The 15,795-nt window shown below is 36.5% G+C and overlaps 1 protein-coding gene and 1 pseudogene across 2 annotated transcripts in view; both read left to right on the top strand.

Annotated features, from left to right (window-relative positions):
- CCSER1 (coiled-coil serine rich protein 1) overlaps window positions 1-11,102 on the top strand; it is an 801,991-nt gene extending 790,889 nt beyond the window's left edge. For both annotated transcript variants that reach the window (XM_036339701.1, XM_036339709.1), the window contains exon 10: window positions 10,955-11,102. In XM_036339701.1, the coding sequence (XP_036195594.1) occupies window positions 10,955-11,086 (132 nt within the window). In that variant the 3' untranslated portion in view covers window positions 11,087-11,102. The remainder of the gene's footprint in view (window positions 1-10,954) is intronic.
- Window positions 786-2,111, top strand: LOC118671488 (annotated as a pseudogene).
- Window positions 11,103-15,795: the final 4,693 nt, after the last annotated feature.

The raw sequence follows: 15,795 nt of genomic DNA on the forward strand, positions 1-15,795 counted from the left end.
GTTTCTATCTGTCATTGTCGATCATGAATTTGGTTGACACTTCTATTATAGAGAAAGGGCAAATAGCGATATTAAAATATTTCTTCTAATTAATTTCTTTCAATGTGCACAAATCCATGTACTGGGTCACTAGGATAATTCATAAGGGGTCGTTACTTAAAGAAAACTTTGAGGAAATGCGATGTTGAGATTTCTGCAAATAATAGCAAACCTGATAAATGAAAGTACATCTTAATGCAGACAACCATGAGTAGAGAGGTGTTTGCAACACAGAAAAGAGGATGAACAGAGTGTGGTCCATTCAGGGAGGAAGGAAAGGTTAAATAGAAGCATTGCTTAGCTTTTCTTGGATTTTCATTGAGATCCTACTTAACAAGAAGGAATCAACAGGCTCAGTATCAGAAACCCTTTGAATAGCACTCTCTATCTCTCTCACTTCCTCTCTGTAAAAAATCAATAAAATATATATATTTTTAAAAAAGGCTTTGTGAGTGATTACTGCTTAGGCATTTAATGGAAAAGCATGGCACACTTTCTTTGGAGTTGTCAAAAAAAACAACAACAGTGTGATAAGAAAATGCTGAAACTCTTAAAGTTACAAATGAAATTTTAGATTTTCAATGATTTGTTTAATGCGAATAAATGAATTTATTTATCTGATAATTGCTAAAGCCAGAGCCACTTGTACAGTTTACAAATATAAATTAATGCAGCACAGATTGGGAAAAACTCTTCAGATACATGGAGGAGAGTGGCTTTTTGCAGGCCCAAGCAAGTGGTGCATTATGGCTGACATGCAAAATCTGGTAGAAAGATTGGAGAGGGCTGTGGGCTGCCTGGAGGCAGTGTATCCTGTGCCTCTGGAATGCACTGTGGGTCTGGAGACAGTGCTCCAAAAGCAGGATCTGTTCCCTGCGTGGAAGCATTTGACTCACAGCCAGCTAGTCCTGTGACAGACTACCTGAAGATCAGGAAAGAGATTGGAGGAGACGTGCAGTAAAAGGTGGAGATGGTGCATACAGGGCTGAAGTTGGAGTGAGCTCTCTTGGTTATAGCCTCTCAGTGACAGCAGCCAACAGATAATCAGCTTTCTGATTTGTTGGCTCCCATGTCAGAGCAGATCCAAGAAGTGATAACTTTTCCAGAGAAGAACCAAGGCAGCAAGTTGTAAAATTACCTGTCAAGCTCCCAGCGAAAGTATCCAAGCCCTGGGCTGGGTGGTATGGCTCCCAAGCCTGTTCCTTAAGTGAAAGAAATGAATGATGCTGCCATGTTTTATACAAACCAAGTCCTCAAGGAGTTCAAAGATATGGATAAGAGCATGTGGACTGGTCAAAAGAACTGAGTGTCTTGCCATCTGGGCCCTCTGCTGGATCAAATCCCACCCCCTTTCCTGCCAAGCCTGCCTCCCCCACCAAAGCCTACCCTACCAGTTCAAGGTCAGATGTCTCCACTTCATGCTCAGCACTGTTTGAGCAGATTAATCAGAGAGAGCATCACACATGCCCTGAAACATGTACCTGATGACATGGAGACTCACAAGAACCCTGCCCTGGGGGCTCAGAGTGGTCCAGTATGAAGCGGCCCCAAGCTATTCTCTTACCTAAACCAGGAGTCAGCCCATCCCCTAGCACAGCCACAAAGAAGGAGCCAGCTCTGCCTTGAATTGGAGGGCAAGAGCAGAGAGTGGAACATCAGGAGAACATTTCCAGCCCGGTAATTGTTGGCACAGAGCTGAACCAGGTGGCTTATATATACAAGTGTGTTAATATGGCATTGCAAATTAAGAGCAAAATTAACTCCATTATATTAGACAACTGTAAGAAACTGGTGTTCTATGATGCAGTGGGCATCATGGAGATAATCAATAATAGAGATGACAGAGTTCAGGTAATGGGAAAAGTGCCAGGGATTTCCATCAACAAGACAGATGGCTGTCACGTTTACCTGGGCAAGAATTCCCTAGCTTGTGAGATAGTGCCAGATCTTGAGATGAATGTCCAAATTCCTACAGAGGCAGGGACTTTAATGAGCCCTCCATCTCTGAGCAGCACAAGAGCCTACTGAATGGGAAGAGGCTGGTCACAGCAGTGACAGAAATTGCTGGATAAGGGAAGGGTCACTGGGTTCGTTGCCCTCTCCCGCACACCTTAGGACAGTGGTTCTCAACCTTGGCTGCACATTAGAATCACCCGGGAATCTTTTTAAAATCCTGATTTCTGGGCCTCGACCTCCAGAAATTCTGTTTCTTTGTTACTAATGTTATGGCCCCACCCCATAACAAAGAAACAGAATTTCCAGAGGATGAGGCCCAGAAATCAGGATTTTAAAAAGATTCCCAGGTGATTCTAATGTGCAGCCAAGGTTGAGAACCACTGCCTTAGGATGACTCTTTATCAGGGCAGATCTTTTCTAGATTCCCTCTACCTTTCTGCTCTTCAAACTGCTTCTCTGCTTTGAGAAACATAGGTGCCTGCCTTCGCTGAAGCATACCTCAGATCGAGGTTGGTGTAGGATGGCAGGTTAGTTCATCATCTACAGCAGTGGTTCTCAACCTTCCTAATGCTGCGACCCTTTAATAAATACAGTTCCTCATGTTGTGGTGACTCCCAACCATAAAATTATTTTCGTTGCTACTTCATAACTATAATTTTGCTACTGTTATGAATTATAATGTAAATATATGATATGCAGGATGTATTTTCATTGTTACAAGTTGAACATAATTAAAGCATAGTGATTAATCAGAAAAACAATATGTAATTATATATGTTTTCCGATGGTCTTAGGCGACCCCTGTGAAAGGGTCGTTTGACCCCCAAAGGGGTCGCGACCCACAGGTTGAGAACCGCTGACCTACAGGAAAATGCAGCTTTTTCCTCCAAGCTCAATCACACGCCAACCGCCAACCCGTTCCTAAGGAACTGCCGACCAGGACTGGTGTGTTCTAGCTTTCAGCCCGTGGGGATTATTCCACCAGCAAGCAGCCTTCTGGGAAAAATAAAGCAGTCCCCAGGAATTAACATCTCAGAAAGTTCACACAAATTAATCTTTTCCAAGCAATGTGCATGAAGGTAGCAGAAGCTGGTGTGATTCCAGCTGGTTCTTCTAAACAGACGAATTTTTCACCGTTGACAAGTGAGGCCAGGGTTGCACTGAACCAAAGGCTGACGCTTGGCCATCTAGCATTCCAAGCCAAACTGTTTCCTCTAAGTACTCCTTTAATTCTGCATTCATCCTGGCTCCGCCTGAACCTGACATAGTAGATTCTCCTGTGCCAGCTGCTGTAGCAGTGCCCTGCACCCAAGCCAGCTAATGGAATCTTGGATGCTTTCTTTCTCTGGGATTCCTGTCCAGCACCTTCCCACAAAGATGACTTAAAAAGGAAAAAACAAAAACAAAACAAAACAAAACAAAACAAAAAAAACCCCACCCCATTCCAAGTAATCTGGTATTCCGTCTCCATGCTTGGTGCCTGTTACCCATCCTCACTGTCTCCTTTGCCCCGTTACACTCAACAGCTTTTGGCTTCTGTCTGGGCCCCTAAACAAAGGCCTAAGACCTCCACTGTGGGCTGGTGTTAGGTCTTATGTAATAATCTTGCACAGCATTGCTAATGGAAACTTCAGTTTTTCCCTCTAGGACAAACACATACCAAAGTGTGCAATTTTCTTTTGGCAGAGAGATTCTCCTTTGACTACTACCTATTTTCTGAAGCCTGTGGAAATAAACCCTTATATACTTAAAGGTATACAGAAAATAGAATAAAATTAATACCAGAAAAAAAAGTAAATATTCCATTCATCAAAGAAACATTTAAATACTGATTTAACATTTACCATGCTCCAGGCAGTACTGGGACAATTGAGATAATTCAGCAGAGACCCCTGTCTTTGTGGCATATAAGTCCAAGTATGGAAAGATAGATAATACACAATAATAGCAATTTTTACAGTATGCTAAAAGGTTTTAAGTGTCCCTAGAGGTGAAGTAGACTAAGTCATTAAAGAGGTGATAGAAGTAGACCTCACTGAGTAGATAAGTAGGCAAAAACTTGAGGAGCTGTTGGAGTTGGTCATGCGGATATCTAGGTGATGAGAGTCCAGCTGGGGTTAGCACCTCATCCAAAGCCTATGGTAGAAGAATGCCTCACATGTCCATGGACTCGCAAGAGAGCCAGATTTTGTAATGGATGTTGAGGGTGGAGTTTATAGAAAGATATGGGGTTGAAGTTATAGGCAGACAGACAGATTGATTGATAGATAACCATATTCTAGTTATTAATCTTCTCTCTTGAACTAGTTTAGTGTATTTTTTTATTTTGAGATTTCATGGTAAGACTATAAGAGACAGCAGTACTAGACAGATTAATGATTTAATTAGCCTAATGTAACTAAGGAATACTTTTTCAAATATTTCACGATGCCACAATCCATACAGTAGGTACTATGCCTGTCTTGTTTGTTTAAATTTATCATTGGACTGATGTTTGCCACCATGAGAGAATTCTAAAGCAATATACCTTTTATTGACATAGTTAAGGTTACTTGTCTTCTGAAACTGGGTCTGTAACTTTCTATGTAAGAATTAGATTAACAAGTACAGGTTGTCAAAAATAATATTATATAAAGTCTTAGTAGAAGTGCTGTGTTGTTGATTAGTCTCACGTCTGAAATGGATCGACACCTTCGTCACAAATGACCTCCCAGCTATGAGCTTTAGAAACATGGGAAATACTCCAGTTTTAAGGTGAACTCCATCGTATCAAAGCTCATAAAATATGAGAACCCGAGTCCTTGGAACAGGAGTGTAATTTACACAGTCACCACAATGAGCACTGCTAGAGAACTGGAGGCATGGAAGTGCTCTACTTGATTAATACTTTAGCTAGCCTAGAGTGACAATAATCACAGACAAACTCTATGAAGTGCATTTGTGCCTATAGTCTTACATTAATTTTCTTTTAATCTTTGTATGCCATGGGAAATATTTCAATTGAATTATATATTTTTCCCAGTCAATCAGGAACTCTGGAATCCAATCCTATTTATTTTTCTCCACATTTATTTCCAAATCTTAAATGAATTCAAAAGCAAGAATTTAATTCACCTTTACTTCTTCAGTAAAAATGATATGGTTTAGGTGAACTTTAATAGAATGCTGGAAATAGGCTTTCTCATCTAATAGGTTACTCAATCATTAATTTATTAGACACATTAATCTAGTTCATATTAGATAGTCATCTCAATACAAATGAAACAAAGTAATAGTTACTTTTGGAGGTAGTGTGTGTAGTGGCTGGAAAAGAATCTCTGTAATCTGATAGTCTGGATTCAATACTCAACTCTACCTCCTTCTAGCTGTGTCTACTTGAGCAAGTTAATTAACCTCTCTTTGCCTCTTTGCCTCAATTACTGTGACAAAAATAGGAATCAATTCCAACACCTGCAACACTGTGTAATTGTGAGGGATAAAAAATAAGCGTGTAAAGGGCTTAGCATAGTGCCTATATCATCTAGTAACAAATCAACAATTGTACACTATTTTTATTATATGCATTTGTGTACATTTAGGTGGAGGGGGTGGGTGGGTGGGAAGAGATCAAACAAAGAACTTGTATGCTATGTGCATAACCCATGGACATGGACAATAGGGGGTAAAGGATTGGGGCGGGGGACAGTGGTGGGCTAGAAGAGGTCAATGGAGAAAAAAGGGGACATATGTAATACTTTCAACAATAAAGATTTAATTAAAAAATAAATAAAAGCAATGTTCAGAGCTAAAAAAAATGTATCCCATGGTGTAGTTATTATATTATTTAGGAAATGTGGTATGATTTTTCATTTTTGGTGTAGTTATGATATTACTGAGGAAATGTGGTATGATTTTTTCATTTTTAAAATGCAAGAACTTTTAAAAATTTCACCATGAAAAATGGTAAAGTATCTAAAAATAATGACATATTTTGGTTTTTGAAAAGGGAGATAAAGAGCATTTCAAAACTCCCAGTGAATAGATTACAGATATCATAGTATAGAGGTTCAAAGATGATTAGAATAACTAACTTTGAAAACAAAGTTTGATAAATTTTTTCATTTGGCTGTTTTTTGTTTGTTTGTTTGTTTTTTGTCTTTGATAGATTTTAGCCTAGATCTTGATGAACTCTACAATTTTCAAACAGGTACACTACAGATCTCTCTGTGACATTATTTCAATATAGTATAAGAAAATAAAATATTTTCCAATATAATGACTAAAAAAGAGATAAACGGCCCTCAAAAATATTTAAACTATGTTTAACTTTAAAGGTAAACTGGAAATTATAAGTCATAGTGAATTATTATAGTTTTTAGGTAGGTTTAGCAGCTGCGAAGTTTCTGAATTTCTAAGTCTATTTTCTAAACCTATGTCTGGTCACAAATCTTATACTAACTCACAAAAAAATCCTAAGTAGGGCTGATGTTAGAAATACAAATACTGTATACAGCTAAATATTTTTTATCAGCAAAATGTAATAGGAACTTGACACTGAATTTAAAGTCTGTGCAGCAAGATGGTAGATGAAAAAGTAGATATCCCAGGTAAGAAAACCAGAACTTAGGAACCGAGTAAGGTTGACAATGGGTGTATCAAACTGTGTTTAACCTTGTTGGAACTTTTTTAACTTCTTGAGTAGTTTCATCAGTCTCACTGAGAAGCCATCCGAGATAGAAAAGACCAGTAAGAGAACCAGTCTGTATGTTTTTAAGTTAAAACATACCACAGATATTAAATTTTAAATATTTATCTCTATATCCTCCCACCCCCACATCATTTTCCTGATAGGTAAACCAAAGTCTAGAGCTGAACACTGCCCTCCTCGTTTCTCCTCCAAACGACCCCCCTGTTTAAGATGAAATGTAGTAGTCAGAAGCAGAAGCGTTTTATACTCTAGTCATTCTTTTGGGTCCTATACTGGAGCTACAAAATGATCTTACAACAGCAAGAACTAAGATGGCATGTCTTAATTTGCCTAAAGAAATAGGTTCAAAAACAGATAGAGCAGAACAATTAAAAGATAATTTTCATTTCAGCTCAGTGTGGGAAGAACTATTTGATTTTAATATGTAATAAGATTATTGTAAGAATTGAATTAATCCAGGTAAAACACTTGGAGATGTACTTAACACATAGAGAACACCCCCAAAATACTAGTTATTTTTATAACTGTTGTAATAATTAGTCTTTTTTTAAAAAAATAATATCACAAAAGCAGCAACACCTTAAACTACCAATAAAATTTGGTGCATATTTGGATTAACTTTGAACTAGGCACTGAGCTGTGTTTTATATAGATTCTCCCACTTAGTGGATTATCTCAATTCTACAGGTAAGAAACCTGGGGCATAAAATGGTTAAGGAATATGCCAAAAATTATGTAGCTTGTAAGACAATGGTTTATAACAGAACGACTAAAACAATTTGATAAAAGAAAGATAGTCTTGGATTGAAGACCCACTGATCAGAGTTCGAGCCCCTAATCTACCATTTGTAAGTTCAATTCCTGATGTAAGCCCCACATCAGTCAGCGTAAGAGGTCGAACTACAAATTATTTAAAGTTCCTTCTAGTTTTTTCTTATGCCTCCATAGCTAAGGTTGAATGTAAAACATCCCATAGTGAAATTTTGGTTTTAGCCAGTTAAATCATGACTACCTTCTACAGTTAAGAAAAATTATCACAATGAAATCTCCACAGTACTGGAAATGAAATATCTATTCCATCTATTTATTCTATAGTTTTTCATATTGGTTGACAAGTAAATTAACCAAATCTAGAGGCATTGGATACTATGTTTCTGACTTTTGGTTTACAAGGAAGCAGGGGAAATCTTTATGGCTTGATAGCAATTTGGCAAGATAGAGATTGTAGTAATTACAAAAGAGAATATTTTATATCATACATACTTTACACAGACATGACCTCATACCCTGGCCTAGTTACCAGGGGTGTTCACATACATGCCTGAATGCTGTACTGCAAGAGAGTCATGGCAGATCATTCATTTTTTTTTTTTTCCCCAGTTGATAGCTTTTTCCCTTTATGCCTTATTCAACCATTTTAATTTAGCACACTGTAGAACATTTGCTTTGGTGTAATTTTTTTCACCTAAAAATTATAGCATTTTTGTTTGGTCCCATGTGCTTAATTTCATTCCACACAAACCATTTATATTCTCTAGTGAGAAAATATGTATAGCAAGGAAAATACATTTTCCTCCACCATATCCTCCAGAGTAGTTTTAAACATGATTTTCTCAAGACTTGCTAGATAAATATTGTATTCTTAAATATTTAAGAATAATAAAGTGGGATTTTATATCAGTTAAAATTTTGTAAACCTTAATATTAATAGTCAACGAGTATACATACATATTTATATATCCACTAGAGGCCCAGTGCATGAAATTCATGCATTCGGGGGGGTGGGGGGGTGGTAGGGAGCATCCCTCAGCCTGGCCTGTGCCCTCTCACAGTCTGGGAGCCCTCAGGGGATGTCTGACTGACAGCTTAGGCCTGCTCCCTGTGGCAGTTGGACAGCCTTTGCGATGCCCCAGAGGCAGGAGAGGCTCCCACCACCGCCGCTGTGCTCACCAGCTATGAGCCCAGCTTCTGGCTAAGTGGCACTCCCCCTGTGGGAGCACACTGACCACCAAGGGACAGTTCCTGACTTAATCATCTTCCTCCTGGTGGTCAGTGCATGTCATAGTGACCAGTCATTCCCCTGTTCAGTCGATTTGCATATTAGCCTTTTATTATATAGAATAAATAATTTTACTGTTCTTGTCAACTTCAAGTCATTCTGAGAATCAGATGGTCTCATTGAATATAATTATACAATCATTTTCTTCAGAATTATTTCAATACTTATTTTAGTGGATATTACACAAAATATTAAAACACCAATTTTTTTTTTCATTTCAAAAATGTGAAAATTGTGTGGCACATATATAAATTAACACAAGGAAAAGATTGGGTTCCTTTGAGATTAATATTTCTTTTGAAAATACTCCTTGTCTTAACTGTTATTGCTTAGTTAATTGGGTTGATGTGATGGTCTAATCTTTCAAAGCAAGTTAACCAAATTACTATCTGTAAGAGCCACCAAAAATCATGAGAGCTATTGTTTTCCTAGTAGAAGCTCTAAGTCACAGATTGTACTTCCCCCAACAGCTTTCCCCACTCAAGCCAGCTGACCTTCCAACTAGAAGCTCAGTCTTACTCTAATGCTCAGAGTAATTTCTGCCATCGGTTAGGGTTTCACATCTTCCAGGTCACACCTCAGTACTTCTTAGTGAATCTCATTACATCCTAGATCGTTTGACTTCTCCATTGAGATAAATTCTTGCCTGAGGCCCTGTTAGCATAGGGGGAATCCTCTTAGGTCATTATTCTTTTCCCACATGGCTCCCAAATTCCTCCCTTCAGATTCTCTGACTCAGCTCTTCAACTTAAAGATTGGTTTTTCAATAATTGAGTGCCCAAATTATAACCAAACTCAGTATATAATTCATACAATATGTTACCCTGGCAAGCTTACCTTTCAGCCCCTCTTCATCCGAGTGGGTATGCTTTTTCCCCCCAGAGTCCTGACACCCAGCTTAATCACTATTTCCTTGAAGAAACATCCAGACTTATTCATAAGTTTCATGTTATCATTAATTTGTGTCCATAAGTATAAAATGCACATAACATTTCCACTGCTATGAATTTAAAGAACCCTGGCTAAGGATGAGTGAATGAGCTTGGTGTCCAGGCTTTTAAGATATTGTTTAAATTTTGCTTTTGTACTTACTAGTTCTGGTACTCAGCTGACATAATTTAAGTTTTATAAGCTTTAATTTTCTCCTTTGAAAAAAATACATGTAAAGTACTTACTTTGACTTCTGCTTCTATTGATGAAGGAGTGCTATCTATAAGACTTGCCGTCTGCTGTAATGATTAGAAAACTGGACAAAACATATAAAACAATTATCATTAAAAAGCACACAAGAAAGTGCATAACGCTTGAGAAAAGAGAAAGAGAGGCTTACCGTACCTGGGTTTCTACCTGGAGACAGTTTTCGGATCACGGCGCACAGAGGAACAGTCCAAACAGAACATCAGAGTCTTTAAATTTGTAGTTGAGGAGACAAAGATCTGAGTTTAGAGAGACCAAGGCAGCTGGAATTTGTGGGTGAGATCACAGAAACACGTAGCGGGAAATACACAGAGAAGAAGCTCTAGAGATCTGTATAGGTGTTTCCTGAGAGTTTTGTTTGAATATAGCAAGAGAGAGAGAGAGAGAGAGAGAGAGAGAGAGAGAGAGAGAGAGAGAGAGACTCTTTCTTGTGCCATAAGCACTGGCTTGCTGAGAAAAAGATGAACTCTTCTTCCATTTAAATGAAGCATCATGTTCACTGGGAATTCTTCTCATAGAAAGCAGGTATGATAACAGAAGAGGGAGACAGGTCCTTTGCCAGGAGATAATATCCTGAATGTTTCCTAGGTGATGACCAGTGCTGCCAGGGATGCTGCTGCTTTGATCTTTCTTACTCGTGTGCCAAATGTGCCAGGCCCAGTGCCCAGAGTAAGAGCTTACTATCATAGCATGTCCTGCACGCACCACTTCAGTTTAAACGCAGCTTTTAGATTGTCATCTCAGCAAGGCACGAGCAATCATTACTGAAATAAATGCTTATATTGCGCTTTTACTACTGACCTTAAGATTTAGCAGGAAATACTAGTTCGTCGGTACCACCTTGGAAGACTTATGCAGATACAGATATTGGCATATGTGTGAGATACTCATCTATACTCAGATCTTCTTTGTTAAGTGGGTTATTTCTTTTACTTCAAAAGTTTGACACTAGTACTAATTATTATATAACTTCTTTTCCAATAATAATATATTACTTCTATTTTGTTTTCTTTCAGGGTTTGAACCTGAAAAGACTGGAAGCATTACCAGGAGGGAGAGAGGTAAGAAAGTCTAAGAGAGAGGGAGAGGGAGGAAGAGAAAATGGTTCCAATGTTGCAGTGATGTGGTTGGTGAAGGTGACATCATGATAATGATGATGATGACAATGACAGTGACAGTGATGATGATGACGATGGAGATGGGGATGTGGTGAGAAGAATGTTGTGTACATACTAGTATATTCCATTTACTCTGGCCAAACCACACTTTACACATACTTATGTAACTGTGTTATTTGTGCTTGTTTCTCTGCAACTGAAAAAAATACTTTTTCTCTGGTTAGGCAGGCTCTTTCTGTTAAAATGGACTTTCACAGCAGTTGGGCCCACTGGAGAGGGCAGAAGAAAACATTACATGCAATATTTAAAATGATTTACTGAGAAGCTAGCAAAATTCTGACAATGAAAACATTTTATGACATATGAGATTCTTTACCCTCCTACCCAAGGCTATTGGTATATGGTACTAGGCTGTTATATGTTATTGATAGTGTTAAGTTGCTTTGATAAGACTAGTGATTTTAAAACTTTAATTATTGTCTATCCCAGATGCTTTAAACATAAGGGTAACTTTTAATAATACCAAACATAAGACCATATTGTAAACATGATATATATTATTATTTTCTAATTCTAATATGTAGACAGTCATGATAAAGTTCTTTCCTTGCTAAGTGTACTAGTATAAATTTACTTATAAATTTATTTATCTGAGATTTCGGTTGTTTGAAATGGGGTGCTGGTGGAATATTTAATTCAGTAAATCAATATTTTCTTATTGCCCAAAGGGTAATTTTATTTTTTGGTGATATTTATATAACTGTTTTGTGTGTTTGTTTGTTGTTGTTGTTGTTTGTGTGTGTGTGTGTGTGTGTGTGTGTGTGTGTGTGTGTGAGTGAAGGCACATGTGAAGATGTTTTGTCTTTCAAAATGAGAAAATATGTCTTACCTCCCTCTCTATCCATGACTCTCTTTTTGTAAAAAAGTTTTCTTCTGTATTAAATATGTGGTGTTTCCCTCTTCTTTCCATGCTGTTATAACTTCCAGTTGTGTGCATTTTAATATTTGACATTTTAGTTCCTAGTAAACTTGTCATGTTGGGCCTCTTTCCATTTATTTGCTATTTTCCATCCAGATGAATCTGTTCCTTTTGAGGAACATATAGTAGTTGGCTCACATTGGCAGAAGAGCTAAGGAAGATAAATCTTTAGATACTTTTCAGGTTGTAGGAAAGCAAGGTAATAAGAATGTGGTCATCAGTGCAGCAGAATGGGGAAGATGTGCTCTGTAAGGAAGACCTCAGAGCCACTTACAGTTTTGTGAGGGTACCTGCTTTTGCTCAGACATGACTGAAATAGATCCACTTAGAGAAAGAACTTAATTCATCACCTCCTAAGTGAAGTTCACAGCCAAGCAGTCCTGCCACAATTTATCTCTGCTGATTCAGTGCCTTTCAGGACACTCAATTTAGAGATATCCAGCTCCTTGCTGCTGCATCCTAGTCCAGTAGCAACTGTGTGTCCAAAGAAGGAAAACGTACATCCATATGTCTATGTAATAATAGAAATATTCTTTATTTGTTTTATTATGGTTTTTTCAATGTTTCATGTTATTTTAAAAAACCTAATGGCTGACTGGTTTTACTAGTATTTGAAAAGAGTGTTAAATTTTATTGCTTATTTTTTCATTTCTTCTTATTTTATTTTTATTTTAATTGCACTTATGGGTAAGGGACATGCTGATAATGTATTTTAATTTTTTTCAAAATACTTTTTCTTGAAACTATTTTATGGTTTGTATGAAGGTCAAATTTTTAATAAACCTATAATTTAAAGTTTTCATCTACATTGAAAGGACAACCTTGATCAGGCCCTCTCTCTGAGGTTAGTGGAGTAATTGTGAAAAAGGTAAGATCATTAAATCACTGATAGCCCAGGAATGTCTTTTCCACTTGATACTCTAAATTCAGGAATAAACAGTAAATGTCAACTACTGTATTAGAATTCAAAAAAAGAACTTTGCCTCCTTTCTGGGCACCACTGGGTTTCTTGGGCATATTTCTTTCCTACCTAACACTCACCTTAGTTTTTTCTCATGATTATAAAGCCTAATCTGGTCTGTGGTAGGAAATTCAGGGATGTACCAGACAATTGGGTGAAATGTGTTGTGAAAACTGTTCTGCCAAACCTTAGTGGTATGTGATCTGGAAACAGATACCCCAATTACTATCTTAAGAGCCTCCTAATCTCTCTTACTTACAAGATGTGAAATCTTGATGATTCCTGTTTGCCCTGTTGCATTACATGTATGCATTACAAATGTGAATAATATATCTATGATTATGTTAAATTGAAATGTGTAGATTTAGAAACTCTCACATAAAACATTATCTTAGAATTTCTCATCCTATTGCTACTGTGATTGATGACGATTTAATGACCACCATTACATCTTAAGATGAATTAATTTGTCTTAGTGCAAATGACAGATATTCCCAACAGGTGTTGATGAATGTAATACTAAAGGCCTATTGCCAAATATTTATAAGAAGGTTTAAGAAGTGTTATTTAAAGTGTTTTATTTACTTATTTGAGATAATGGCAATGCCTCGAAAATTGAAGCAGGCCATTATATGCTATTTAGCTAGGCCTTAAATACTATTAAAAAGCTAATTGCTGGATAGGAAGGCCAGATTTGAACACTATATGCTGTATAAAAGGATAAATTAAGACATGATTAAAATACGTTCCTTTTCTGAAGGAAATAGAGATGGGTAGCACCTAAATTGCTTGTATTATTGTGAAATATTTAAAAAACAGATGTTGTATCTTTAAAAAGCTGCATTCATATTTTTGTATATTTATATATGCATACCATGTATAGATTGATGAGGTCTAGCATAGTGGTTAATAATAAGGTTGTTTAAAATGGGAAATTAGTGGAATGCTATGCAAAATATGATTAACTACTATTTCTATCTGGTTTTAAGCAAACTTTCTCCCTACAGTGGGATCTTATAGCACATAGAAAAACCTCAGTGAAAATCCATTGGGTCTGAGATATAGATAAATTATTATTTTGTTCTCAAGGAATTTCTGTTTTTCCATATAGTATTTTTGTAATTAATTTGATTAAAACCAAAATTACTATCAGTTTTATGAAAATGTTTTATAGTTTATTTTTTATTTTAAGTAGTATTATATTTTCCAAAGTACAGTTTTGGTAATTTAATAAGATTCCTCTGTGTGTGTATGGGTACACGTGTGCATGTGTGTGTGTGTACACACTGATTTTGAATGGCTAATTATCTTTATTTTCACCCTGCCTCAATAATACTCAATCGCCCATATTCTGGATATTTTATATCAGTCTAAGTACAAATGATGTGTGACTTTACATCATGGATGAAGAAGACTAATTGTTATTGTTGGACACATAAATCAGTGTTAAAATTTAATTTCAGAAATTGTGCTGATTGTGGTAAGCTAATGTGAGAGATAATGGTTAATGGAACTTTTGGATTATGGCTGTGTCGTTGGAGGTTACATAGATGCCAGAATGATAAATGCAGTGGAAATATTGCAAGTGTGTAATGAACAAGAATCACTTTTATGTAATTGTAAAGCTTAGATCTTCCACAGTTATGAGCAAAAGAAACAGAAATCATGTCGCCATTCTTCACCTGGAATTATGAATATAGGATTAATATTGTTACATTTGAACATTTTAAATAAATAGTTTTATACTGTGATAGAACACTATGGATGTGCTTCTCAAGCATCTGAAAGAAAATGAACACTTTAGATAATTTCTAGAAGCATTTTTTAGAAAGTTGATCAACAAATACTATAGATACATTCATCCACTTACTAGAAAAATTCCTTGTGGTTTGGGAAACTTTGTTTTGTTTTTTGTTTTTCACTATGCCAATGACATAAAAAAAATCCCACTTTTAATTTGTGGATTGCAAGTACAAATAGATAAACTCTAATAGACAAAGTTTTAAAAGTGGACATTTCAAATTATTAAAATAGCTGATTTATGAGTGTGTCATCCTCAAGAAAATCATGAGAATGTCCTGCAATCTGTTTTGTAGCCCAGATGCTTCACTAACTCTCTCTGTTGCATTGCAGTGTCCCAGTCCTCCATTTTCTTTGTCAAATACCATGAGTAGGAAATTATAAATAATATGGACTTCTAATGCTTAAAGAAACATAATTAGAGTCATTTGACAAAAGTAGACTGAAAAGCAAACATTTATAGTTCAATGCTATTTTCCCAACCCTACTTTGTAATTAAATGCATTAATCATTCAAATAATAATTCAAGCTTTTTATTTATCTAAAGTATCATTTGAGCATATAATATTCCTAAAGAGAATAATTATTTTGTTCTGATACATAGTGGATTTTATTCTGAAAAATAGTGGATTTTATGTCTTTGTTATGTCTAGTTAGATAGACTTTTTAATTGTTTATTTCTTTTTTTTTTCTTTTTTTAAATTTCTTTATTTTTTTTTGGATTTATTTTTTTAATTGCTTAAAGTATTACAAAGGGTATTACATATGTGTCTTTTTTTTCCCCGCCCTTGACTATCCCCTGGTCTCCCCCACCCCCCAGCGTCCCATGTCCATTGGTTATGCATATATGCATGCATACAAGTCCTTCGGTTGATCTCTTATACCCCTCCCTCCTGCCCCCCAACTTTCCCCGGCCTTCCCGCTAATTGTTTATTTCTTGACAAATTATTTATCTATACTTTTTAAGTTGAAAAGTCATTTTTAAATTTGATCTCCAAA

This window comes from Myotis myotis, unplaced genomic scaffold (assembly GCF_014108235.1).
Source record: "Myotis myotis isolate mMyoMyo1 unplaced genomic scaffold, mMyoMyo1.p scaffold_m19_p_1, whole genome shotgun sequence".
Classification (NCBI taxonomy): Eukaryota; Metazoa; Chordata; class Mammalia; order Chiroptera; family Vespertilionidae; genus Myotis; species Myotis myotis.